At 34.8% G+C, this 25,042-nt stretch overlaps 2 protein-coding genes across 2 annotated transcripts in view; both read left to right on the top strand.

Annotated features, from left to right (window-relative positions):
• Positions 1–144: 144 nt before the first annotated feature.
• On the top strand, positions 145–7,167 carry LOC111712286 (zinc finger protein 639). The gene is made up of 11 exons (XM_023486857.1): positions 145–253; positions 750–839; positions 1,133–1,189; positions 1,541–1,599; positions 1,907–1,964; positions 3,088–3,165; positions 4,102–4,185; positions 4,933–5,026; positions 5,303–5,415; positions 5,680–5,733; positions 7,057–7,167. The coding sequence occupies exons 1-11, from the start codon at positions 218–220 to the stop codon at positions 7,165–7,167; spliced, it is 834 nt and encodes a 277-aa protein (XP_023342625.1). The 5' UTR covers positions 145–217.
• LOC111712280 (E3 ubiquitin-protein ligase HERC2) overlaps positions 6,441–25,042 on the top strand; it is a 44,695-nt gene continuing 26,093 nt past the window's right edge. Inside the window, exons 1-24 of the mRNA XM_023486851.1 lie at positions 6,441–6,537; positions 7,057–8,349; positions 8,855–8,923; positions 9,747–9,843; positions 10,220–10,288; positions 10,577–10,718; positions 10,829–10,905; positions 11,432–11,536; positions 12,020–12,149; positions 12,291–12,425; positions 12,652–12,692; positions 13,135–13,216; positions 15,396–15,484; positions 15,812–15,972; positions 16,235–16,318; positions 16,864–16,924; positions 17,102–17,189; positions 18,021–18,153; positions 19,004–19,112; positions 19,522–21,077; positions 21,834–21,976; positions 22,642–23,352; positions 23,904–23,998; positions 24,365–24,496. Coding sequence (XP_023342619.1) covers positions 8,857–8,923; positions 9,747–9,843; positions 10,220–10,288; positions 10,577–10,718; positions 10,829–10,905; positions 11,432–11,536; positions 12,020–12,149; positions 12,291–12,425; positions 12,652–12,692; positions 13,135–13,216; positions 15,396–15,484; positions 15,812–15,972; positions 16,235–16,318; positions 16,864–16,924; positions 17,102–17,189; positions 18,021–18,153; positions 19,004–19,112; positions 19,522–21,077; positions 21,834–21,976; positions 22,642–23,352; positions 23,904–23,998; positions 24,365–24,496 — 4,307 coding nt within the window. The 5' untranslated portion in view covers positions 6,441–6,537; positions 7,057–8,349; positions 8,855–8,856. The remainder of the gene's footprint in view (positions 6,538–7,056; positions 8,350–8,854; positions 8,924–9,746; positions 9,844–10,219; positions 10,289–10,576; positions 10,719–10,828; positions 10,906–11,431; positions 11,537–12,019; positions 12,150–12,290; positions 12,426–12,651; positions 12,693–13,134; positions 13,217–15,395; positions 15,485–15,811; positions 15,973–16,234; positions 16,319–16,863; positions 16,925–17,101; positions 17,190–18,020; positions 18,154–19,003; positions 19,113–19,521; positions 21,078–21,833; positions 21,977–22,641; positions 23,353–23,903; positions 23,999–24,364; positions 24,497–25,042) is intronic.

The raw sequence follows: 25,042 nt of genomic DNA on the forward strand, positions 1-25,042 counted from the left end.
CTTAACCTAACCTAACCCAAAATAATACTAAATAAATACTACATTATTAATTTCGTTATGTACAAAATTGATAGGAGGGGGGGGGGCCTGGGGGGGGAGTCCAAAAATCGTTCACTAGGACAGACCCCTTGCATTTAAATGTAAGTTTGCAATGCGATGAACAATCGTTTCATTTCGTAAAAAATAATTGAAATTATTAGATTTGGACAATTTAGAAATGTCTGCCAAGAAAAGAACTGTTCCTATTCTAAAGGTAAGTAAACCCTGGGTAATTTCCTAGAGGATGAGTTTTGGACCCCCCACACTCCCTCCGGGCCTTCTCCCCCTCCTATTAAATTTGTATAGGATCTCAAATGTAACTCGTGGATATAGTTGATTATGTGGTCGCGTCGCTCAACCCCCTAGCCTATCCTAGCCGCGGCGCTCGGCCCCTAGCTTGTCCTTTTTGGGAAGTTGCCACTTGGGAAAATACCCTTGGGAAGTTGCCACTTGAGAAAAATCCTTTGCGAAAGTACCCAACATCGTAAAATAGATTCGCCTATCAATTTATTGACTGTTTTATTTTCGTTGAAATGGTCTATTCTTAGATTGATCTAATTTTGATTGATAAATGTATTGATTAAGTTTTTAAATTTACCGTTTGATTAATTGATTTATTTATTTTTTCATTGTTTAATTGATCGACAGAGTTATTTAAAGTTTGGATCAATAATTGATTGATAAATTGATTAATGGCCTGCTCTTTGAAGGAGGAGGTTGAGTCTGAGGCTCCCGGGGGCTCTGTTCTCCGATACACAGTTATAGCAGACGATGTACCAGCAAAGCGCATGCGCACACAGGTTAGAGTACATTTTTTAAACCGTTTACATCACCCTTCCTTTAGAATCAAAGGTCTCCTCGAATTCTGTGAACAATCATTATTAAATCATTATTAAACTGATTATTCCTAACGTACGCGTTAATTCTGTGTTCCGAAGTTTGGGGGTTTAATAGAAATCTAATATTTTTAGGACAAAATAACTTTGCAAAGAAATAAATTATTTTTTTTTGGCGTGCATAAACTATGATTGACAGTTTCAAAACAAGATGTCAACTTCATACTAATTAAAATTTGAAATATTTCTGTTTACAGGAAGATGAAATAGTAAATGTTTCCACCTGGCAAACCTGCTCACTTTGTGGATCTAAGGAGCACATTTTTATTCGATACTAGTTATCGATAAATAAATGCACATATTAACTTAGAGATAATTATCAAAACTTCAAATAAAAACTTAATAGAGGCAATGAAAGAATAATTAAAACGGAAACGAATAGAAGTATTGCTAAAAAATTATTTATTCACTGTGGTACATATGAAACAAGTGAATAAATAAAATGTGTAAATTCTTTAAAAAAAAAGTTTGTGAAGGTTTAAAAAAAAGTCCAAAAAAATGAAAGAATAAATGAAATTAGTTTTAAAAATCATATAAATGATGAAAAAATAAACAGAAAAATAGAAGAAAAGATGGAATGAATATTGAATAAAAAATGAATAAAGGTATCTGACCTCGCAACTCATATTGTAGATGACCATACTGAACTCCAAGATCTTGACAGGTATGATAGGTCAAAGTCCCCACAATGGTCTATTACGTAGGTCAAAGTCTCCACAGTTGTCTATTATGGAGGTCAAAGTCCCAACAATGGTCTATGGTTGAGGTCAAAGTCTCCACAGTGCAGGGGTTTATGGTGGAGGTCAAAATCCTCACTATTTTGTTAAGGTTTAAATTTTTGTTGTTAACATTTTTTTACCACTTCATAATTAATTTCCACCTAAAAGTTTATCAGGGTGTGGGGGGGGGGGGAATACCCATTTGATTTTTAGATCATATGCAAAGTCGATTTTCTAAATATTATGTTTCAGAGTTGATGGAAGAGCCAAAGCTGTGACAGTAAAATCCCCTAATCCAGTCAGATATAAGGTAAGGAGTGGGTGGGGTGTCAGCAGACCTGGATTTTTATAAACAGGGAGAATACGATAATTTCCTTTCTTAGTTGAATTAATAAACGTAACTAAACCTCTTAACTAATTATAACTTAAAATCAATTAAATGTTCTAACGCCCCCCCCCACGATTATTTTTTTCGACCTATAAATAGGAGTCACATCTATAAAATATAAGACGACATTCGTATATATATATATATGTTGCCTATAGCCGACCAACACCTGGCCCTTCAGCAAGTTACTACTAAACCTGTGAGTTTTCACAGAGATACGTTATTGTGAGATTTAGAAACCCACAAAGGTGATAAAGGTCGTGGGGGCTAATTTGATTAACTTACCGTAACCTTAAATATTAGAAGAATTTGGCACAAACTAGTGGCCCATCAAATATAGCGGTAATAGTACTAACCTGTCCTAGTCCAGAACCGAACTTCCAGATCTGGAACATTAGATCGTTGAACTCATGGTACATGATGTATTAATACATGAAATGCAATCACAAAATCTCCTGGGGGAAAGTAGGGAATGGTGAGGATATGTGATCAGACGAGGAAGAAGGTAGGCTCAGGTAGGACAGAGGGTAGGAGAAGGTAGGCTCAGGTAGGAGAGAGGGTAGGAGAAGGTATGCTCAGGTAGGAGAGAGGGTAGGAGAAGGTATGCTCAGGTAGGACAGAGGGTAGGAGAAGGTAGGCTCAGGTAGGACAGAGGGTAGGAGAAGGTAGGCTCAGGTAGGAGAGAGGGTAGGAGAAGGTATGCTCAGGTAGGAGAGAGGGTAAGGAGCTGTTTTCTCAATATCCAGGTAAGAGAAGCTAAATAATCGGTTTCTGTCAGGCGCTCTACTATTTTATTCTGGTGGTTTATAACGGGACCTCTTTTTCAGATTTCTTTTCTTATGTTTCTTATGGTCATCACAGATATAGTATTTTTAGGATTTAAGGTCTGTCAATGATTAAAAATAAATTAAAAATTTTGAAAATTTTTAAATGAACATCGAAAAGAGATTAAAGAAGGCCTTGATTGGTATACTTTAATTAAAATTCATCCATACACAGTCCGAAAACGCTCCATTTAGGGTTAATTTTAACTTTTTTTATTCAGGGCCCGTTTCGTCAAGTTAAACCAGTTCTGCGCTACCCTTGTGATGCATGCAAGACTGTCACAAAAACTTCGGACCAGGTATAACACAAGGTTTAAAGTGGGGAAAAAACAAGTTCAGTAGGGTTATGTCTTTTTTCTGAAAGCAAAAGTTTTTTCTTCCTGGAATTCTAAGGCATATTTTAGCACATAAAGTTTATTTTTTTCACAACGATTAAAAATGGCTGTCTCATCAAATAAGTTTTTGTAATAAAAATGTGAAAAAGATAGCTAGTATAAGTAAAAATAAAAAAACTTGAAAAGCATATTTAAATGGAAACCTACGTTCAATTTACAGAAAAAGATCTCAAAAAATTTGGGATTTGCTCAAAATTTTTAAATTTAATTTTTTTGAATTCTTTAAATTGATTTGAAACCGGAAATACAACCCAGTTTCAATAATCTCAATTTGATTAGGCAGCCATTCTTGATTTAAAAAAATACCTAATATAAACATTAAGCATGCATTAGAATTTCTAATATTAAGGTCCAGTGCTTTGGATCCATTTAATTTTGATGCGGAAACGGATCCTGGATCCGCACTGGAAAAAAAAGGATCTGGATCCGGATCCAAGTCATTTCTTTAAGATTTACCGATTTTTTTTTTTCAAATCAGAATGAATTTTCAAATTTTTCGTCTTATTTTTTACTGAACTAGATGAACCAGTTAGAAATCAGGAAAATTTTATTTTCTTTTTTTTTCAATAATTCCAATTTTGGTTTTCCGCATTTGGTGTGATATTTTGCCCCTTGGAACCGGATCCGTGGATCCGCATATTTTTGCGGATCCGGATCTTAAGCACTGAATAAAACAAGGTTTCTCTGTATTTTTACTACTAATAATGATAATAATTTTTTAAAGGTACATTCTTTTAACTTTTTTTTTTTTTAAAGTTTATTTTTTTTTCTTTTCTATCGACAAATAATTCTTTTTTTTTTTACTTTTTAAAGGAACAAAGTTATTTCAACATGTTTTAGTTGAAGAAGCATATGATCCTTGTGCACAATGGACACAAGAACACATCCTGGATGTTCTGCGGAGACTGTGAGTACGCGACCAGGGTAATTTTTAGCGGTTTTACTTAAACGGACCAGACACTGTATTTCCAAGTGACCTTCCTTTTCAAGTTTCATGCCTAGTTTACAATGGTACCAAAGAGTAATAATAATTTTCATAACAAAGAAATTCTGCCAACCAGGGTTTTTGTTGTTACCGTCTATATACTTAAATCCATAAAACGATGGTTGGCTAAAGTTAAGATTTTATATTATACAATAACTACAACAATTGTGCAGTGAACAAATACACATTTCACTTCATAAGTTTATTCTTAAGATACAAATACACACAAGATTACTTCTTCCTATTCAATAGTTTAATTTGTATTTCTTGCGTGTAATTTCAAGTGACCCTCAACAAACTTGCTTGATTTACAACTGGTCACCTTTAATCCTTTATGAGTTGGAATAAGGAAGATAAGAGAGAAATTTGTTAATATCCATCTTTGTTGTAAAAATCCGCGAGTCACTGTACAAGAGAAATCTGAAAAAAAATTTCATGGAGAAAAACAAGGAAATCAACATTATGTTCACTCAGACAATGGTTCAAAAGATGCCGTTCAACTCTTGAAATGGAATTTTACGAATAGTTCCTTTAATTTTTGTTTTTGTGATAGATTAATCAAAATCTATTAAATTAATTTATTTTCCACCAAAAAGACTTTACAGTATTGTTAATAATAAAATTGTAACATACACTTACAGATGGTTAAATATAGATTGATTGATTGATCAATAGAATTTATTTAGGTGGAGGATGAGTTGATCAACCATGTTAAGATTCATCAGATTTTTAACATCTTAAAGGAGGATTTTATAAAGGCAGAAATCCCCGAAATTCCAGGTATCCGGCATGATTATATAATATATTATTTATATTTTAGCTCCCCCCCTGAATTTGGATATTTTAGGGTAAAAATGATATATTTTGGTATATACCCTCAATTTTACCCCTTGAAATGAGAACAGTATCAAGAATAAAGATCCCCTTGAAATTTCATATGATGTTTTCGGGGAACGAAATTCAAAATGAATAGATCTTCTCTTTTCAAATTATAATAGTTGAAAGGTTAGGGTGAAAGTTAAATATAACATCCCTGGTTTACATAATATTGTGTAGGGGACAGTGATTTCTCCGAGACCCCTATTGAGTGCGGGGACTGCAGCTTCACAACCCACCACGAGAACGAGATGTTTACTCATGTCAAGGAGCACATGGGGAAACATGACAAGGTGGAAAACTGATTAATTGATTTTCAGAATTATTAAAATTAATAAAGATAAAAAGATGGATCGATGGGTTAGCCTTTTTTTAAAAAACAACATTTCCAAAATTTTTCTCAAATTCAAAGTTGGAAAGTGAAAAAGTTCTAGACACGATTTATATGAATCTAGAGAACTTTAATATTACATTTCAGGGATAAAATAGAATACAAAAAGGATTTTTTAAAGTGTAGAATTTAGAGAGATAAAAGGAAACCATGATTAATTTTTTAGTACGGTCCCGTAAATGAAGAGGAAAAGAAGAAGTTGGAAAAAATGGAGAAAAAGGTAAAAAAATAGTGTTAATNGGAAAGAAGAATTTGACAGAATGAAAAAATTACCTATTGAAGTCCAATTTTTTTTTTCTTAAAAATATAGACCCCTGAATAATTCTAAGAAAATTAAAGGGAGTGTTCGCTTTGGTTTCTATCGGATATATCCATGGCACCAATTTTTGTGATCTTAGGAGAACGGACTAAAATCCATTTTCCAGAATAATGAACTTATTACAGATATTTCATATTTTAACCATTCTCATTTAAAGGGACTGTCTTGTTGTTGACTCACATTTAATACGTTGCATCACACAACGGTATCCGACAAATCTGACTTTTTCCTTCTTTGTCTCTGCTGCATAATCCGCAAGACACATGGGAATATATCAAGTTTTAGAATCAAGGTTTAAAGGATACTGTTGTGAATACTGTCGTCTTCCTATTCTACAGTTTTCTGGATATCAATGTAGAATAGGAAGACGACATTAAAGCAATACTGAAGAGCATTTGATGTTGTTACAAAGCAAATGACTTAAATTAGTAAGTTATTAAATCACTTATTAGGTGAAATGGGTCTGTGAACACTGCACAAATACTGTGCGTCATGTTCATTAAGACTATTAAAGGTCATAAATTGCGGGTAAAAGTCGACTTACTATTCAAGAGTTTTCTGGTTATCACTGTACGTCCACAATAAAATACGTCCCTCTACGTTCAATTTAATTTTTAAATCTTTTATTATAATAAGAATTTATAGGGAAAGAAGATGATAAATGTGAGACAGTCATTTTACTTCTGTACACTCTGCCCTTTCAAGGTGACTGTAATCCGATTGTTGAACATTTTTTAAACTTTAGATCGTTTTTAAACAAATCCCAACATTTTTTATGAAGAACATGTAATACTGAGTTCATTGATTGAGGAATGATTTATTGATTTGAATTCTGTTGATCTTTGTAAATATAATGTATAATTATATATATATATGACTTTATTTTAGATTAATTAATGAATAAATATTAAACTGATATTTTATTTTTGATTTATTGATTAATTTGTCTATTGATTTCTTTTTCAAATATTGATTGATTGATTTGATTGATTGGATTAATTTGATTAATTTGATTGATTTGATTGATTTGGTTGATTTGGTTGATTTGATTGATTTGATTGATTTGATTGATTTGATTGATTTGATTGATTTGATTAATTTGATTGATTTGATTGATTTGGTTGATTTGATTGATTTGATTGATTTGATTGATTTGATTGATTTGATTGATCTGATTGATCTGATTGATCTGATTAATTGTATTGATTGTATGATTGTATCCAGGGTAAGACCAAGGCTGAGCTGCAAGAGCACAAGATGTTCACAATCCACAATAAGAAGGGTGGAACCGTCACCATCAAACATAATCCTCTCAAACCCAAGAAAGTTTTTTAAACATCACTTTGAATAACCTCATAGTAGCCTCTACACTGGTTCTAAACAGCCTCTGCACTAGTTCTTAACAGCCCCTACACTGGTTCTTAACAGCCTCTGACAAACCCAAAAAAATATTCTAAACACGATCTTTATTAGCATCGCAACAGCCTCTTCACTGGTTCTTAACATCCTCTGCACTAGTTCTTAACAGCCTCTACACTGGTTCTTCACAGCCTCTGCACCAGTTCTTAACAGCCTCTACACTGGTTCTTCACAGCCTCTGCACTAGTTCTTAACAGCCTCTACACTGGTTCTTAACAGCCTCTGCACTAATTCTCAACAGCCTCTGACAAACCCTTGACAATTTTCTGAAGAAGACCTTTAATAGTCTAATAATAGCCTCTGACAAACGCATCACTCATTACAGTTTCTGTGCCGCATGTTTTTAACTGGCTCTAGAATGATTATTCACTTGTATTATTTACAGCCTTATAAATGGTTTAAAACACTGATACAATGGTCAGCAACATCTTCTAGACGGTCTATTTACACTCAAAAAGCAATTTAATTAAACTATACGTTTGTCAACTGTATAGTACTGCATAATGTACAGTACAGTGTACGGTGTACATGGAATATTATGATTTATCTATTTGCAATTTTTATTCTTTGTATAAGAAGCTTGTATGAATATAATTTCAGATTTTGGCATTGTACATATATAAATAATTGCTTTGCATTTGTGTCTTATGTCTAATTACATTGTTTTCTTTGTACTCTCTCTTGTTTAGAAGAATTTTATTGCAATGCAGCTTTTAAAAGTCGATCACGTTTTTTTTAACATAAGGGTATATTTTTATTAAAGACAATAGACCATAAATTTACTTTAATTAATTCCAAAAACTTTATGAAATTTTCTCAATTGTGAATCAGTTTTGTTGTTATTATTCTATAAACATTCAAGGCATTATAAATAATATAGAATGATTTCGTTGCAAAAATATATCTAACGTTTAGCAGGCGCCAATGACGCGCTAGGAATTTCATAAATCAAAGTCTGTTTTTTAACCAAATGTTTCTGTAAAATGTTGTTTTGTCTGAATTATTTTGAATATCTACAAAGTACAAATTTCAGAAAATAATGTACATATCTAAACTGCGTTAGCAAACAACTGTGATAAAATCACAATAAATTTACAGGTTAGTGTTATAATGTTTTTATAGTTGTTAAGATCCCCCCATTTGTTGAAATAATGTTAGCTTAAGAATATTGCCATTTTTCCTTACTTCATTTGGTCATAAGGCCATACTAAAAATGTGGGCCCGATCGGGTCAGTCAGTTAGACGTTTATTAGACACTAAATATATGGTGAGCATTTTATTTTGATTAAATAAAACAGAAATAATTTCCTTAAAACTGCGCACTAGGTTGAATCAAGCATCCTGTAAATAGAGTTTGTACAGTTTTCAGACTGATCATTTTAAAATTAATAAAAATAATTCTGAAACATTTCAAAGACTAACCATATGAAAAATACAAGCTAAAAAAATAAAAATGTTCCATAAATGTGTAATTTGATAAAAAGATAATTAGATTTTTTAAAAATATGTTACTAGTTTCTCCGCACCCTAATACATATTAAAAACGGGAAAATCGTCAATCTTCTGTAATAAAACGTGATAATGATCCTTTTTTTCTCTATAGGGATGTCGGGTGGACTTAGTTTAAAGTCCCAAGTAAGATTGGACCCGAAATGGTCTGGAACAGATATAGGTAAACATAAATTTTTTTTCTCCTTTCCTATACGTTTCTCTGATACGTTTTACCGATACGTTTTGCCGATAAGGTTTACCAATAAATACTGAAAATAAAATCTTAAACAATTTTAGAATAACGTGGGGAAAATAATAATCATTGGAGAGGGGGGTGATTTTTAGTTTAATATGCAGTTGTAACCAGAAAAAGTGAAATAATTGGGATTAAAATCTGTTCATCTTTACCACGCCTTGATAATCGTGAACACTCCTTTTAATCCTGAATTTGACCTTTGTCCTTGACTTTGAGAATGACTGCGGGACTTACCCTCCCTAGAGTAGAGAAGAATAATAGGTGAACTGGAAAATATTGCACCAGCATCATGATGTTTGTGAAAAAACCTGGTTCACCAGGTTAAATTCTGCCTCGACAGGGAGCACAAGGTTGAAGGCTGGAACCAAATGCCATTTTATGCTTTAATTATGACGAGCATAAAAATGCAGTCATGGAACCAGAATAATGAATGATGACCTGACCCACAACTTCGTTTTTGCATGGTGCATGATGCTGGACCTTGGCGGAGAAACTATAAACGTATCAACGTATTTTATTTCCGAAATTTACCCCTGAATTTGACTCCTTCATTTGAACTCTGAACTTGACCTCTGAATTTGACCTCAGTTTTTGAACTCCGAATTTTTCTCTGTATATAATCTCTGAATTGGACCTCTGAATTTGACCTCTGTATTTGTCCTCTGTATTTTATCTCTGTATTTGACCTCTGAAGTTGACAACCTTGTTTGACCTCTAAAGTTGACCTCTGAAGTATACTTCTGTCCAGGACGAATGTTGACAAGGGATGGATTAAGCCAGCTCTGGAATGAGATGGTGAAGGATGGAGAACTTCAACAGAGAATACTTCCGGATCACAATCTCAGGTGAGGACAGCACACTAGGTGATCGTAAACAGGGACTAGCGAAGTATTACACGTGCATGAGCCATGAGCGCTTATACATTTTATCCGCTCCGATATTATTTCCTAAAAAAACATATTATTTCCTATTTAAAATACTTCCTTCCTCCCCTACCCCCCAGGCCTCAGGGGGGGATGATTTTTGAACATCTAGCGAAAAAAAAATGAAAAATTGGACATCTAAAGTTTTCCCCCCAAATTTTTCTAAAGCTGGAAGGATGATTTTTCAAGAAAACATACTCAACTGTTTCTTCTAATTTAAACAGAAAACATGCTCTAGATTTTTTCGATTTAGTACTTTTTCATAAATAAATGTAGTGTTGTGATTGTTAATATTTAGTGAGGGACTGAACAGTGATCGAATTGATACGTTTAAACCTTGCTGCGGACAGCTGGGATCAAATTGCAGGTTTTTACAATTTTTACAACTTTAGTTTTTTATTAATTCATCAATTTATATTCTTAACTTAATAGGCTAATTTTGTACGTCACGTTTGCTGAGAAACCATAATTGAAAAAAAAAAAATTTTTCAGCTGAACTAAGAAAAAGTAAAAACTCTCATTAATCTCCGATTAGGCAAACGTTAAACGATTACTGAGAGTCCACTTTAAAATTTGAAGTTTGTACGAGATAACATGAACAGTCCTTCAAGTCGGCTTCTTAAGTTTAGTTCTCTGTATATTCAATTTAATTTAGCTGTTCTGAGGGTATCTGTAGCTGTCCTTGTATCTCCTGTTCCTACAAGCACACGGAACAGGATGTTTCTCCATCCGTCCCGTCTCAGGATATCATTCAATCCTGGACCTGGGGAGATACTCCTTCCGTCCAAGGATTGCAGGTTCATTATTTTTAACTTCAATAGATGTCAGGGGTGTATATTTTTCAGAATTACACCCCACCCCCAGGGTCATGATTGTGACGAAATAATTTTATTATCGATGATTTTAGAATTGTTTGAGTGCAGTGGTTGGGGAGCAAAGAGAACTGTGTAACGGTGCTGCTGGGACAACTTTATCCTCCCTTAGGTAATCCGGTTTCTGAGATGAAAACTTTTGAATTGGCTCTGTTTATTAAAAGTTACTAGCTCTGGCTACTCTTACCCACAACCAGGATACGTCTTAATCCACATTAAAATATTAAGATCGGGCTTTTTATATGCCATTCCAGTTTTCGTAATTTTTACCATAAACCGGTTTCAATTGTACTTTTGTGAATCATTGTTGTCAATCTTTCACTGAGTTCTGCACAAATTAAGTTGATATTCTCTTTTTGATTTTTATTTGTTAAACGCGATGCCAAAAAGTTAAAGATTCAGTAAAGAGCAGTTTATATTACATATTTTTATGTTTATTCTATTATCTTCTTTGTGTATAAAACAAAGAATATAATATTCAAAGCTGGTGACTTTTCCCATTCCAGTGTTTAGTATTGTTACCATATTCTGGTTATAATTCTACTTGTGTGAATCATTGATCGCAATCTTTCACTAAATAGTATTTTCGTTACGTTAAATAAAAGTTTTGGCACATTTTCTAATTCTTATGTTTGAAGGTTAAGTCAACGGCTGGTCATCCTTCAGCGGTATCTGACGGCGTTAAAGAGAACTACATCCCCTTTGCAGGCTGGCGAAGCAAAAGCCGTCACAGAAACACCAAGGTTGGAAGTTATTGCATGCAGATTGCAGACTTACTACTCTTTGAGGGAAGGTTTGGGGTTTAAAGAGACTAAAGGGTCTCTCCGTGCATATATGGCAATGCCCGATTCACAACGGAACCCTGAAAAGCTTTGCCTGTTCAAGTATGAATTTTATATTAATGTTTATAAGATTGAAAATTGGTTATTTTTTTTTTGTTGCAAAAGTGACTAGAGCAGGAAAACTTGTAGGAATTATCAGAGTTAAACCTAAAAAAAGACTTCATCTTCCACATTATTAACCTGAAAAAGGCCTCAAAGTACCGTACTGTGAATCGGACACTCTCATCTGAGCATAGAGGGTTGTTTAAATTACGCTTACAGTCCCTTTAAACACACCAATAAGACGGAAAAATCCTTTGCTTTGTTTAATTTTTCCTTCTTTCTTGCCGAAAATCATATGAATTGTGATGGGAAATTTTGAATTGATTTTTCTGATATATTTAGGAAGCCTAATAATGAATGTGCTCCGAGCAGCGAGCGCGCAACTCTAGGACTCGCACGTGTTGGTTCTCGTGCTGCGCTCAGTTTTGCATTTGCTTTCCTGAGACGTGCCTGGAGGTCAGGAGAGGACCAGGTTGAGAAATATGCTTTTTTGAACAATTTTGAATGGATTAGTTGATTAATGTATTGATTGTATATTTCGGGTTGATTACGTTGGAGGAATTGGTTGATTGAATTTCTGTATACATATTGTTTACTAGTTGATTGATTGTAGGATCTGTGCTCTGAGCTCCTTTATGAGTCCCTGGATGCGTTGAGATCTCTACCTGAAGCCAGCCTGTTCCAAACTGACTCCGTGTCGAGGGTTTGGTTAGAAGTGGTGGATAGAGCGGATTCATTCCTTAAACAGGTAAACTAACTCCAGGGTTTGGTTAGAGCTTAGGGATAGGACGGATTCATTCCTTAAACAGGTAAACTAACTCCAACTCTAATGCTGCTCAGACCATGTGTTTATATTCCTTCCAGAAACTAAAGTATAATGATATTCCCATATTCCTGGTGTAATCCTTAGATAAATCTGCATCTTTTGTCAAAGAGTTAAATAAAAACAAATAATTGACTTTTCGTTAATTTTGAATTTGTGGAACAGTAACACCAGGGGGACTCAGAACCACCGGTAGGAGTTTAATCATTTAATTTATTGATCTATTATATGATTGATTGATTTATTGGTGAAGTCAGAAGTAGTTTATCAATAGATTGAGTGATTGAGTGATTGATGATACGGCTAAAGGGTATTTGTTGATTGATGGAGGGATTGACTTACCAATCAACTGATTGTTGAGGAAATGAATAATTGATAATCGATGGATTGGTTGAATTATGAATAATTTATTATGAAGTAATTGACAAGTTTATGAACGACTTATTGGCAGTTTTATAATGGGGCAAACATTATCCAGGCTTTCTTAATCGCTGAACTTAACATTTTTTTAGGTTTTGTACATTTAAGATTTTAGAAACCATTGTATAGAGGAGTGATAATATTTTTGATTTTTTACATTGGCATTATAAGGTAGGTTGAATTTCTGTTATACTCAACACTTCTTCATGTTTAGGAATGATGTAACAAGTAATTCAGCGCCTCTTCTACCTGTCCTAAACCGGTTCAAGGCCATTAAACAAAACAAATGTTTTGAGGTGAGTCTGTTTTTTTGGATTGTGTTCTTTCCGTGCTAATTTTCAATCCTTTTAACATTTAATGGTTTTAGTTAAAAGGGACTGTGGACATTATTTGAAGTATGATTTTTAACGTTACCCTTTTAGGCTTTGTCTGATAAAGCATGAATGAGAGTAAATTTCTCATCAACAATTTTATTATTTTCAATTGTGATTTCTCTTTACAAGTGAAATGCAGATTTCTCGCTTAAAAAACAATTAAGGAAATTGTTAGACCGAACAGTTCCAAGCTAAAAAATGACGAAATCTTCGAAATTTCGATAAAGGGTTTTTATCTTTTACATGTTTCAGTGCTCTAACTGGAATCATGATGAACTAAAGAGATATAATCCATGTTTCAGGACTCTAATTGGAACCATGATGAACTAGAGAGTTACAATCCATGTTTCAGGACTCTTAACTGGAATCATGATGAACTAGATCCTTATGTTCAGGACTTATTTGAATCATGATGAACTAGAAAGATATAATCCTTGTGTTCATAACTCTAACTGGAACTATGATGAACTAGAGAGTTATAATCCATGTTTCAGGGCTTTAACTGGAATCATGATGAGCTAGAGAGATATAATCCCTGTGTTCAGGGTTCTAACTGGAACCATGATGATATAGAGAGTTATAATCCATGTTTCAGGGCTCAACTGGAACCATGATGATTTAGAGAGATATAATGCTCGTGTTCAGAGCTCTAACTTGAACCATGATGAACTAGAGAGTTATAATCCATGTTTCAGGACTCTAATTGGAACCATGATGCATTGTAGAGTTATAATCCATGTTTCAGGACTCTAGCTGGAACCATGATGAACTAGAGAGTTATAATCCATGTTTCAGGGCTCTAACCGGAACCATGATGCACTAGAGAGTTATAATCCATGTTTCAGGACTCTAACTGGAACCATGATGCACTAGAGAGTTATAATCCATGTTTCAGGGCTCAACTGGAACCATGATAAACTAGAGAGATATAATCCATGTTTCAGGGCTCAACTGGAACCATGATGAACTAGAGAGTTATAATCCATGTTTCAGGACTCTAACTGGAATCATGATGAATTAGAGAGTTATAATCCCTGTGTTCAGAGCTCTAACTGGAACCATGATGAACTAAAGAGTTATAATCCATGTTTCAGGACTCTAATTGGAACCATGATGATTTAAAGAGATATAATGCTAGTGTTCAGAGCTCTAACTGGAACCATGATGCACTAGAGAGTTATAATCCATGTTGCAGGACTCTAATTGGAACCATGATGCACTAGAGAATTATAATCCATGTTTCAGGGCTCTAACCGGAACCATGATGAACTAGAGAGTTATAATCCATGTTTCAGGACTCTAACTGGAATCATGAAGAACTAAAGAGACCTTATGTTCAGGCCTTGAACTAGAACCATGATGAACTAGAGAGTTATAATCCATGTTTCAGGACTCTAACTGCAATCATGATGAACTAGAGAGATATAATCCATGTTTCAGGACTCTAACTGGAATCATTATGAACTAGAGAGTTATAACCCATGTTTCAGGGCTCTAACTGGAATCATTATGAACTAGAGAGATATAATCCATGTTTCAGGACTCTAGCTGGAATCATTATGAACTAGAGAGTTATAATCCCTGTGTTCAGGGCTCTAACTGGAACCATGTTGAACTAGAGAGTTATAATCCTTGTGTTCAGGGCTCTAGCTGGAACCATGATGAATCAGAGAGATATAATCCTTATGTTCAGGACTTGAACTTGAACTATGATGATCTAGAGAAATATAATCCTTCTGTTCAGGACTCGAGCTGGAACCATGATGATCTAGAGAGATATAATCCTTGTGTTCAGGACCTGAACTTGAACCATGATGAGCTAGAGAGATATAATCCTTGTGTTCAGGGCTCTATCTGGAACCATGATGATCTAGAGAGATATAATCCTTGTGTTCAGGGCTCTAACTGGAACCATGATGAACTAGAGAGATATAATCCTGATGTTCAGGGCTATAGCTGGAATAATTATGAACTAGAGAGATATAATCCTTGTGTTCAGGGCTCTAGCTGAAACCATGATGATCTAGAGAGATATAATCCTTGTGTTCAGGGCTCTAGCTGGAACCATGATGATCTAGAGAGATATAATCCTTGTGTTCAGGGCTCTAGCTGGAATCATGATGAACCAGAGAGATATAATCCTTGCGAAACATTTCTACAATATCTAGATTATCCACAGGATGAAACCAGGTAACTAATTTTACCCTCTCCCCTTCCCCATCAACATCCCCCTTCCCCCCAGGCTCCCACCCGATCGGTATTAACTTTTATAAAATCAGAATTCAACCGTCGTGTTGATGTTTTTCAAAACCAACATGAAACATCCGGATCCAGGAAGCCAAAATCCGGATCCGGATCCTAAGCAGTGCTATAGAGTCTGAACGCTGTAAAAAGTTATGCATCAATATTCGAGACCTTGTCGTATTGTAAGTGTTGCAAAGCATTGGCCTTTGGCATTTAATTCTGGTGGTGTACCAATCCCCATATAAACTTTTAATTAATTATTCTTTATTCTAGGAATATTGATTTGAAACTGGCAGCTGTGACATTGATGTGTGAACTGGATCGTTTAGCTCGACCTCTAGCCCCACCCCTTCCATCCTCATCTTCATCCTCATCCTCCTCATCCTCATCCTCATCCTCTTCTGGGAAACAAGAGATTGGATATTGGGGACCCGGTAAGTTTATGTTTTATTTTTTCATTTGTTGATCATTAACTTTTTTTGACGTTTTTTACTCTTAGGGGGTTGTCATGCACTGGTTATGTTGACATTAGATTTAACAATTTACTCTTTAAATGTTACTCTTAAAAATAAAGATTATTTTAAATTAGTTTGATAATAGTTTGAATTAGTTTTATGAGTTCATTCAATAACAAATTATGTTATTGAATCGGAGCTCTGAGCATTAAAAAATCCAATAATCAAAACTATTATTTAGGACGAATTGAAACTGAGCTAGAAGGAATAGGCGTTAAATCAGTTGTTCTTCTTGACAAACTTGTATACGCAGTTACAGGAGAAGGTAGGTTCTACTCCAGGTTGGGTTAGGATTGTGTTTTACGCAGGATTGGAAGCGAGAACGGAAAGGTTTCCAGGTTGGGTTCGAAGAAAGGATAGGAGTGTGTTTTACTCCGGGTTGGGTTAAGAGAAAGGATAGGATTGTGTTTTACTTTGTGTTGGGGGAGAGACTAGAAATGATTTCCTCCAGGTTGGATTACATTTTTTGATAGGTTTTACTCCATGTTGAGATCAGAGTTAAGATACAATTGTGTTTTACATAATACAAAGTTAGGAACTGATAGTATTTATTCTCCAAGTTGAGTTACATGATTAGGATAGTAGTTCGATAAAATTACTGCAAAGTTTAATAATCTCAAACTTAAACATAACGAAGTTTTAAAATGTTTGAAGAATTGTTAAAAGTAAAAATAAAATCGAACTATAACAATAAATAACAACAGCTTGAAGTCGCTGAAGGGTCGATTGCGTTATCAACTTAATACCGACTAATATTTCAAACTAAAATTGAAAATCAAAATCGTGAAATTGTTTTTTTTTTTTTTTCAGGCCGAATAATAGTTTTGAACGTTAATACGCCAGGGAAAGAAGTAGAATCGATAAATACAAGGCACGACGCAGAAATTGTTCAATCTTATTCATTCATAATCAAGTGATGATATAATTGCAGTTGTATTGTTATCAATTATCAACCCTTTTTCCCCTGAATGATGGGTCGCCTTTCAATGATATTAATAACCATCTATGGGAAATTTTGAATTGATTTGAAACATTCTGCGGCGTGAAGGAGTATGGATGAGCGGAAAACCAAGGTTGTGAATATAACCGCAGCGTGTGACGGAAAACATTTTTTGCTGTTAACAGAGCACGGAGAGGTACAATTAAAATTAAACATTTCTTCATTTTTAAATCATATAAAATTCCTAATGTTCAGATAAACACCCCCTCACTCTTTACCACCTAGTATGGACAACATTGTTATGAATTTTCATCACGGGGGAAAAATACAAAATATTTTGTAAATATTTTACAACTGTTTATCTCTGAGTGTGCTGTCTAAACCGGATTTCTTTTATTTTTGTGAAAGAATCTGAAAAGTTACTTAATTCTCCAATTGTAAATGTACACCCGACTTTGATTTTTTTTATCTTAAGTTACTTAACCCGGCCCTTGGGCGGTCTGGGTCTCCCATATTGGGGGGGGGGGGGGTTTAGATTTATCTCTTTATCTTTATATAAAGTTGTAATCTCTGTTTGTCTGTTTGTTTGTTTGTTTTTCCGATCATAACNATTTTGATTTTGATTTTGATTTTGATTTTGATTTTGATTTTGATTTTGATTTTGATTTTGATTTTGATTTTGATTTTGATTTTGATTTTGATTTTGATTTTGATTTTGATTTTGATTTTGATTTTGATTTTGATTTTGATTTTGATTTTGATTTTGATTTTGATTTTGATTTTGATTTTGATTTTGATTTTGATTTTGATTTTGATTTTGATTTTGATTTTGATTTTGATTTTGATTTTGATTTTGATTTTGATTTTGATTTTGATTTTGATTTTGATTTTGATTTTGATTTTGATTTTGATTTTGATTTTGATTTTGATTTTGATTTTGATTTTGATTTTGATTTTGATTTTGATTTTGATTTTGATTTTGATTTTGATTTTGATTATTATTTTGATTATTATTTTTTTATTATAGGAAGGAGAGCTTTATACATGGGGTAAAGGCAACTATGGAAGACTGGGACATGGAACAGTTGATGACTGTCTTGTACCAACTCTAGTATCCGCCCTGGCTGCCCATAGGGTTGTTGATGTAGCATGTGGGACAGGTACATGTTTCATCTTCACAATAGTTCAAGGGTTTATCTAGAGATTTTAAAACTTCGTTTTGTGTAAGATTTTTATGGACTATTTATGGCAGATTCGATAAACTTGACTACTACTTGTGACACGATTTATGGACTTAGCTACCATTTGTGACGAGTTATGGACTTAGCTACAATTTGTAGCAGATTTGATGGACCTATGTTTTCTTGATGACAGACTTTTTAATTCATTTCTTATTGAATTATCTTATTTATTTTTCATTGGCTGATTCATAAATCAAGACTGTTTTTATTTATACCATTTCAACTATCAAACCGCTTCAAAGTCAATAGTAAGTGGTCAATGATCATCTTTTATTAAGTGTTTTAGAAGGTTTCTTCCCACTTTCCCGTGCAATTTTATATTTATTTTCCATCTTTAGTTTACATTTAAACAAATCACAGAACGACGGGAAAATACTTTTTTTAAAGGCTAGGGAGATTACTTTATAGGGAGAAAAGACCTCTGAAGATACGTGACACAATAAGGTTGTTAGGAATCATGGACAATGATAAAAAATATCAGCCTAGTGGGGTCTTGTCTTCTATTTAAAGAGACTGTAGACGATATTTTAAGCGAGTCTCCATTCATAGAGTGACATGCCCGATTGATAACGGTTTACTGAAAACTTTTATCTGATTAATAATGTTAACTGATTTAGTCATATTTTAGCTTAAAGTGTTTAGTTATAAACGTTTCCTTTTTCTTTTTCAGACAAAGCTTTAAAAGAATTGTTGGGAATAGGTCATGGCACCTTATAAATGAAGAATTATTTGGAAATTCGTCATTTACGTTGTATAAATTTTTATCTAGGAGATGCTCAGACCCTAGCTCTAACCAGTGAGGGAGTAGTTTACTCCTGGGGAGATGGAGACTATGGGAAGCTAGGTCGGGGAGGAAGTGATGGTTCAGGAATTCCCAGGTTACTTCTTCATTTCATTCTACATTCTTAACCTTCCCACCCCCAATCTAACTTACTCGTTTTATTCTACTTTTAAGGTACTCGTATCTTTTACAACAACATTTAAAATCATTTTTGAAAGAAAAGGAAACCAGTTATTTAGAGGGAGGGGTCTTTCTTTAAATATATTTTTTGTTTAACGAAAAAAAAACTTGGATTTTCATTTTCACTTTATGTTTCCGTGTAATTTTCAAGATTTCTAAGAAGCTGTTAAAATTTCCCCAAATCTTTTTATATAAATGGGGAAAATTACCGAATAAATAAAATTTAAAATTTTCGTTCAAATTGCTCACTTTAGGCAATAGTTTTAAAAGAAATGCATCAAAAATTATTATTTAACGTTTTAATTGAATTGTTTTCTATTCTGCAGGATGGTAGATAGATTGATGGATCTGGGTGTAACCAAGGTATATTGTGGATCTCAGTTCTCTGCTGCTCTAACCAGCTCCGGGAAGGTTTACACCTGGGGAAAGGGTGACAACTTCAGGTTAGGACACGGTTCCGAAGATCATGTCAGGTTTCCTAAACTGGTCGAAAACCTCGGTAGCGACATCGTGGATCTATCAGTCGGGTGCATGCATGTGGTTGCAGTTAGTAAGGAAGGGAAACTTTATGGTTGGGGGAAGAATGATATGTCCCAGCTGGGATACCTTAATAACTCCGTCCCAACCCCAACCATTCTCTCCAACCTTAATACTAACTACGTGAGTATAGTTTGTGGAGCTAACAACACCATAGCCTGGACCAATCTAGACTCATGGTCTGTTCCTCTTCGTGCACCATTCGTCATTGATATCAGTGAGGAAACATTCCGTTGGTTGGATTCTCTGCTAGCTGAGATCTGGGAGGGTTTGGATGGAAAATCAGGAATACCTCCACGACAAGAGGAGGAGTGTCTGGCCTGCGCTTCTCTTAGTATACTTAAACTACAAATGTTGGCTGTGCGACATCACAACACAAACCTGGCTGGGTTGGGTTTAAAACAGGGTTCCGCCCTGCTCTCCTCTCTCAAGAAGAAGGTGGTTGAGTTGGCCAGTAACTCTGGGGTCCTGGAGACTATACAGTTCGAGGCTCAGCAGGTGCTGGAAGCATCTTGGATGATTCTTCTTCCCACAGCAGATGAGAGAGCCAGAGCTTTATCTACTTTGCTCCCTAGTCAGAACACTGAGACGGCTGGGCAATCAGTCGGCAGGAAGTTTATGACCGATTTACTTGTTTCTAGTCTCATGGCTGATGGAGGATTAAGAACAGCGCTTCGTGGAGCAATTAGAATGGAGGTGAAGGAGCTGGAAGAGGTTTCGGAAAAGGAAGGAAGTGACGGCACTAAAGATAAACCTTTTGGAGATGAACTTATGACGGAGCAGGCACAACTGGAGTCGGAAACAAAGCGTGCTGCTGAAGCTTCTACTTGGGAAGATCGTTCCTCCACTATCCCTCTTCTCTACCTCGTTAAACAACTGATGAAGAACTCCTCTGCCCAGGCGCTGTCCAAGCTGCAGGCACTCAACATGGACCTCATCTCATCCTCAATCTCCGAGGATATACTAGACTCTCAGAAAACTGAAAGCTCTCCAAGTCTCAAACTCCTGATCAAGTTCCAGAGGTTGTTAGTTGCTGAACTCTACTCCTCCGGTCCTGATAACTCCGGGGATGGAGAACAGGAGCTGGACGGAGTTCTAGCTTTACTCCGGAAATATCTTCATTATCTCTGCTGTCACGTTCTTGAACTGTTACCAACAGCAACAGCTACTAGTTCCCTGAGTCAGCGTCATTTCCTGGCTGTATCAAGTATCCTGGATCATGATCTGGTTGGGGTTCTTCTCCCAGAGCTGGTTATCTCTCTCATCCTTCTTCAAATAGAGAAATCGAGTATTTTCAATAAGATTGAAATCATCCCAGGGCTCACATGTCTCATGGAATCTTTAGGTAAGATGAATTTGATTTTAAGCTTTGATTCCAAATCTTAATCTCCTTTTTTTCATTGAATATTTTTCCTCCTTAATGTCTTGCTTACATTTCTTACACTTCTTAAGTAATTAATGCTTATTTTGATCAAATTTTATGATAGAAAAGTTTTATCAGAAATATAGAATTATACCGCACTCCCCCCTCCCTTCAATATCCCCAATGAAAATAGTGTAAAATGTAACCGTAAAGTTTTTTTAAAAATGACCTATTCATTATTTTTTTTTTCGTTTTTCATTTAAAGATTATGCAAGTGTCTCTTATTTTTATAATTTATGTCTCCCTGGATCTAAACGTCGGGAGATATTTTATATATTTTGAAAAAAAAATCCTCGCTCTTGGAGGGAAGGGTAGGTTATATGATTGTACAGATAGGACCAGAAAACTGTGGAATAGGAAGACGACATTAAAGCAATTCTAGTGTATTTGATGTTGTTACAAATCAAATCGTTTTATGATCAAGTTATTTTTTCATTTTTCAAGTAAAATAGGCCTGTTTACACTGCACAATGCTGTGTTTCATGTTCATTGGACTGTTTAAAGTCATAACTTGAGTCTTCTTATTCCAGAATTTTCTAGTTCTAACTGCAAGAAAAATGAAAAATAAGACAAAAATCGGCATTCCCCCCCCCCCCTCCCCTTTTACTGATACCCAAAATTAAAATACCGTCCCTTAAAAATTATTAAAAATCCCTGGTTTAGCCAACTTTTTTTCAGACAAGTTTAACCGGAAGGCCCCTGGTTATGATAAAGAAGAATGTGATGACCTGGCCTGGCAGGGTCTCTCTACCGGTCAACTCTCCCCTCGACCTGAAGATACAACCCTGATACGGAAACCAGACCTTGAGAATCATAACAAGGCAGAGATCATGATGATTTAGAAATAATATTCTCGAACATAATTTTCCAAATTTCAGATATCTGATTTAATTACAGTGAGACCCGTAAAATTGTGGAATAGAATGACGACTGGTAGACTCTAGTTTTGATTTTAGATACAGGGTTACCAACAACAGATGAGACTGTAAAGATGACCTGATACTGATGACTATCCCAAGTTTATATTAAGTCTTCTGTCTTCATTGTAGTTTTTCAATTGCTTATGCAATAATTTAGCGCAGAAAGAAATGTTACAGAATCTGACAAGGAAACAGACAGTATAAATTCCGTACAGTCGTCTCTGAAGTCTCATCCTGTGTGGGTAACCTTTTAGTCCAATGAATATGATTCACAGCAATTGTGGGGTTCATTGAACTAGTTGACTTTCAAGCAACTGGTAAAACATTTTGCATTTTAACAACATCAATTATTCAAAATGTTGGTTCAATGTTGTTTTTCTAATCCATGCCTTTATGGGTCCCACATTTCCATTTTGATCTTTAACAACTGTCTGGCAAGTTATTATTACAATTTCAATTTTTGATTTTTGATTGATATTTTATAATATATTTTTATTTGATCATTTTGTTCAAGTGAAAATATTTTGCCTTAAAGGTTTATTAAGCATTGTGAATTCTGTATCCAGGACGGTGGCCTATGGGTTGTTATAAACGGTAAGGTTTATGATATCCAGGATTGGAAAGGACAAGCTCCTTGTGGAGCTGAATATTTGCAACAGTTCTCCACCCTTGATGCAACTCAGCAGTTCCAGATGGTCAATCATTCAAAGCACGCTCTCAACATGATGAACTCATATCTTATCGGTAATTTGATCATCCCTGAACTGGAGTCTAGCTCCGGGTTCGATGTTTCCACCTTCTCCTCCCCGTTTATGGACCTAGAGAGAAACATTGCTACATTCCTTGGGTTGCATTGTAACCGTCTTGTTTCCAGTATTCCGGAGCAACCCGAGGAAAAACTGTCTTCCACCTTTCTCAAGCAGGATTTCCTCAAGGGAGGAATCCACGCAATCTTTACACCAAATCCGTTCGATGACGAGAAGGGCGAAACGCACAGTTTGAGCTCGGCGGCCGTGACTCCCCTCTCAGGGGTAACGCCCACTGAGCCACGCCCAGCTGAAAACCAGATCTCAGGATATGATTCCGAGTTGAGTCCCGAGTTTCTCATCAAATGTCTTATGGAGAGCAGTACGAACAATCAGTATTTGCGAATTTTTCTCTCTCTTCTGGACCGATTGTCCCGGAAGCACGTGATGCCGATGCACATGGACTTCCCTTCCGATCATCCTGTAGAGGAGGTGGGGCGACATCTTCTAGCAGTGCTACTTAAACATCAGGAATATTATTCAAAGCCAATAAGCGTTATGAAAGGATAAAGAAAATGAATTAAATCAATCCCTAAGTCCCTAGTTTCACAATACAAAATTGCTCACATCTGGTTTTATAAGAATTTATATTTCAAAAAAAAATACTTTAAAAAAATCAAATTATGTGCATATGTCAACTGATAAATATTGATTAATTAATTTTCGAAAAGTCCTTATCTGTCTGCAGCCGATAAAAGTTAGAATCGTGTACAGTAGGATCTCCTTAAAACCATGATTTGATTTGATTTGATTCACGCAAAAAAGATCAAATATAAAATAAATAATTATTAATCACAAGATTTAAGACCATATCTCATTCTTGGTTTAGTAATTTAATTTAATTTGTTCAGGAAAGTCGTTAAAAGATAAACCAAGAATTACTGAGGATTCCACGTCAGATTGACTGGAATTCTTCAATTTATCACCTGTATTAATAGATTAATAGGTGAATCAACCTGAACAATAGTTCCTCAGATCCTTACACTGTGTTATTTTGAATTTTGAATAATACTAATGATCAGGGGTTAGCGGAAGTATCTGTTGTAATGATAAAAAATGAAATAGATAATCCTGGAGAACTCTCTAAACTGATAAATCCTCTGGAGGAATGCGTCAGGTGAACAATTCACCTCTCAAAAATTATTTTATAGAACTTTTTTTTTATTCTGTGGATTTTGGCCTTGGCTATTAGCTTCCATTGGTGAAAAAAAGACCGAAAATGTTTTTTAAAATATTGCTGGGCAATGTTAGAAATTATTTTAAAATTCTAAAATTTCATATTTTAGCTTGTTATAGTCTAATGTTTCGTAAGAAATGTGTCGCACGACGCAAACCCATTTCTAAAGATTTTGATTGATATGCTTTCCTATGACCACAAGAATTATGATAAACGCTACAAATCTTAAGACAAAAATTAACACCAGATTAATAAAATCACCCCAAAAAGCTGAAAAGTTAAAATTTGAAATTTTTGTAAATTTAGAGCTACGCAACAGACTAAGTGGAAACTAATCCGTGCTCGTCAAGAGCAGGTTAAATCCTATAAAGAGGTGTGTGCCCCGGTTCTAGAGAGATGCAGGTCAGCTTATTTGACACAAATACTCTTTAAAACAATGTTTATTTATCCCTGATCATTCGAAAAAAATAATTTGTTGGAATATAGAAGAATTTTTGACGTGCTAAAGAGGGTTAAAATAGTTTGGACAGTTTTGGCATTTCGTCCGAACCGAATTTTTAAAAATTTCAGGTTTTTTGGCGGTTATATTTAACTCGAATTTGTATTCTTTACAAGTTTTTTTTGAAAATGTTGTCTCTGACAGAAATTTTAATTATGAACGTTGCAAAGCCAATCGTTCATTAACGAAAGGTTCAGGCTCGTAGCTTCTGCCAGATCCTTTGATGTTGTGACAAAAGTAAACTTTTTAAATCATAAATTATCTTTAACTTCTTAAATTTTGTTGTACGTCTGGAAATGATATTCTGTAAAAATGTTGTGAGCATATACTCAAAATTAAGTCAGTTAAAAGGTACACAATTTTTTGCATCATTTTATGATATTAAGAAGGAAAGGTGATGACAGTTATTTGAATATGTTTATGGTTACCACTGTAAATATTTAAATATTTGAATATGTTTATGGTTAGATACTATACAAGGAATC

Source organism: Eurytemora carolleeae, unplaced genomic scaffold (genome assembly GCF_000591075.1).
Source record: "Eurytemora carolleeae unplaced genomic scaffold, Eaff_2.0 scaffold884, whole genome shotgun sequence".
Classification (NCBI taxonomy): domain Eukaryota; kingdom Metazoa; phylum Arthropoda; class Copepoda; order Calanoida; family Temoridae; genus Eurytemora; species Eurytemora carolleeae.

Coding starts and splice junctions, on each gene's coding strand:
- LOC111712286 (XM_023486857.1), top strand. CDS start 218: ATGTCTGCCAAGAAAAGAACTGTTCCTATTCTAAAG. Junction 1,190..1,540: donor GCTCACTTTGTGGATCTAAG/GAGCACATTTTT, acceptor AAATGAATAAAG/GTATCTGACCTCGCAACTCA. Junction 5,734..7,056: donor TGGAAAAAATGGAGAAAAAG/GTAAAAAAATAG, acceptor GATTGTATCCAG/GGTAAGACCAAGGCTGAGCT.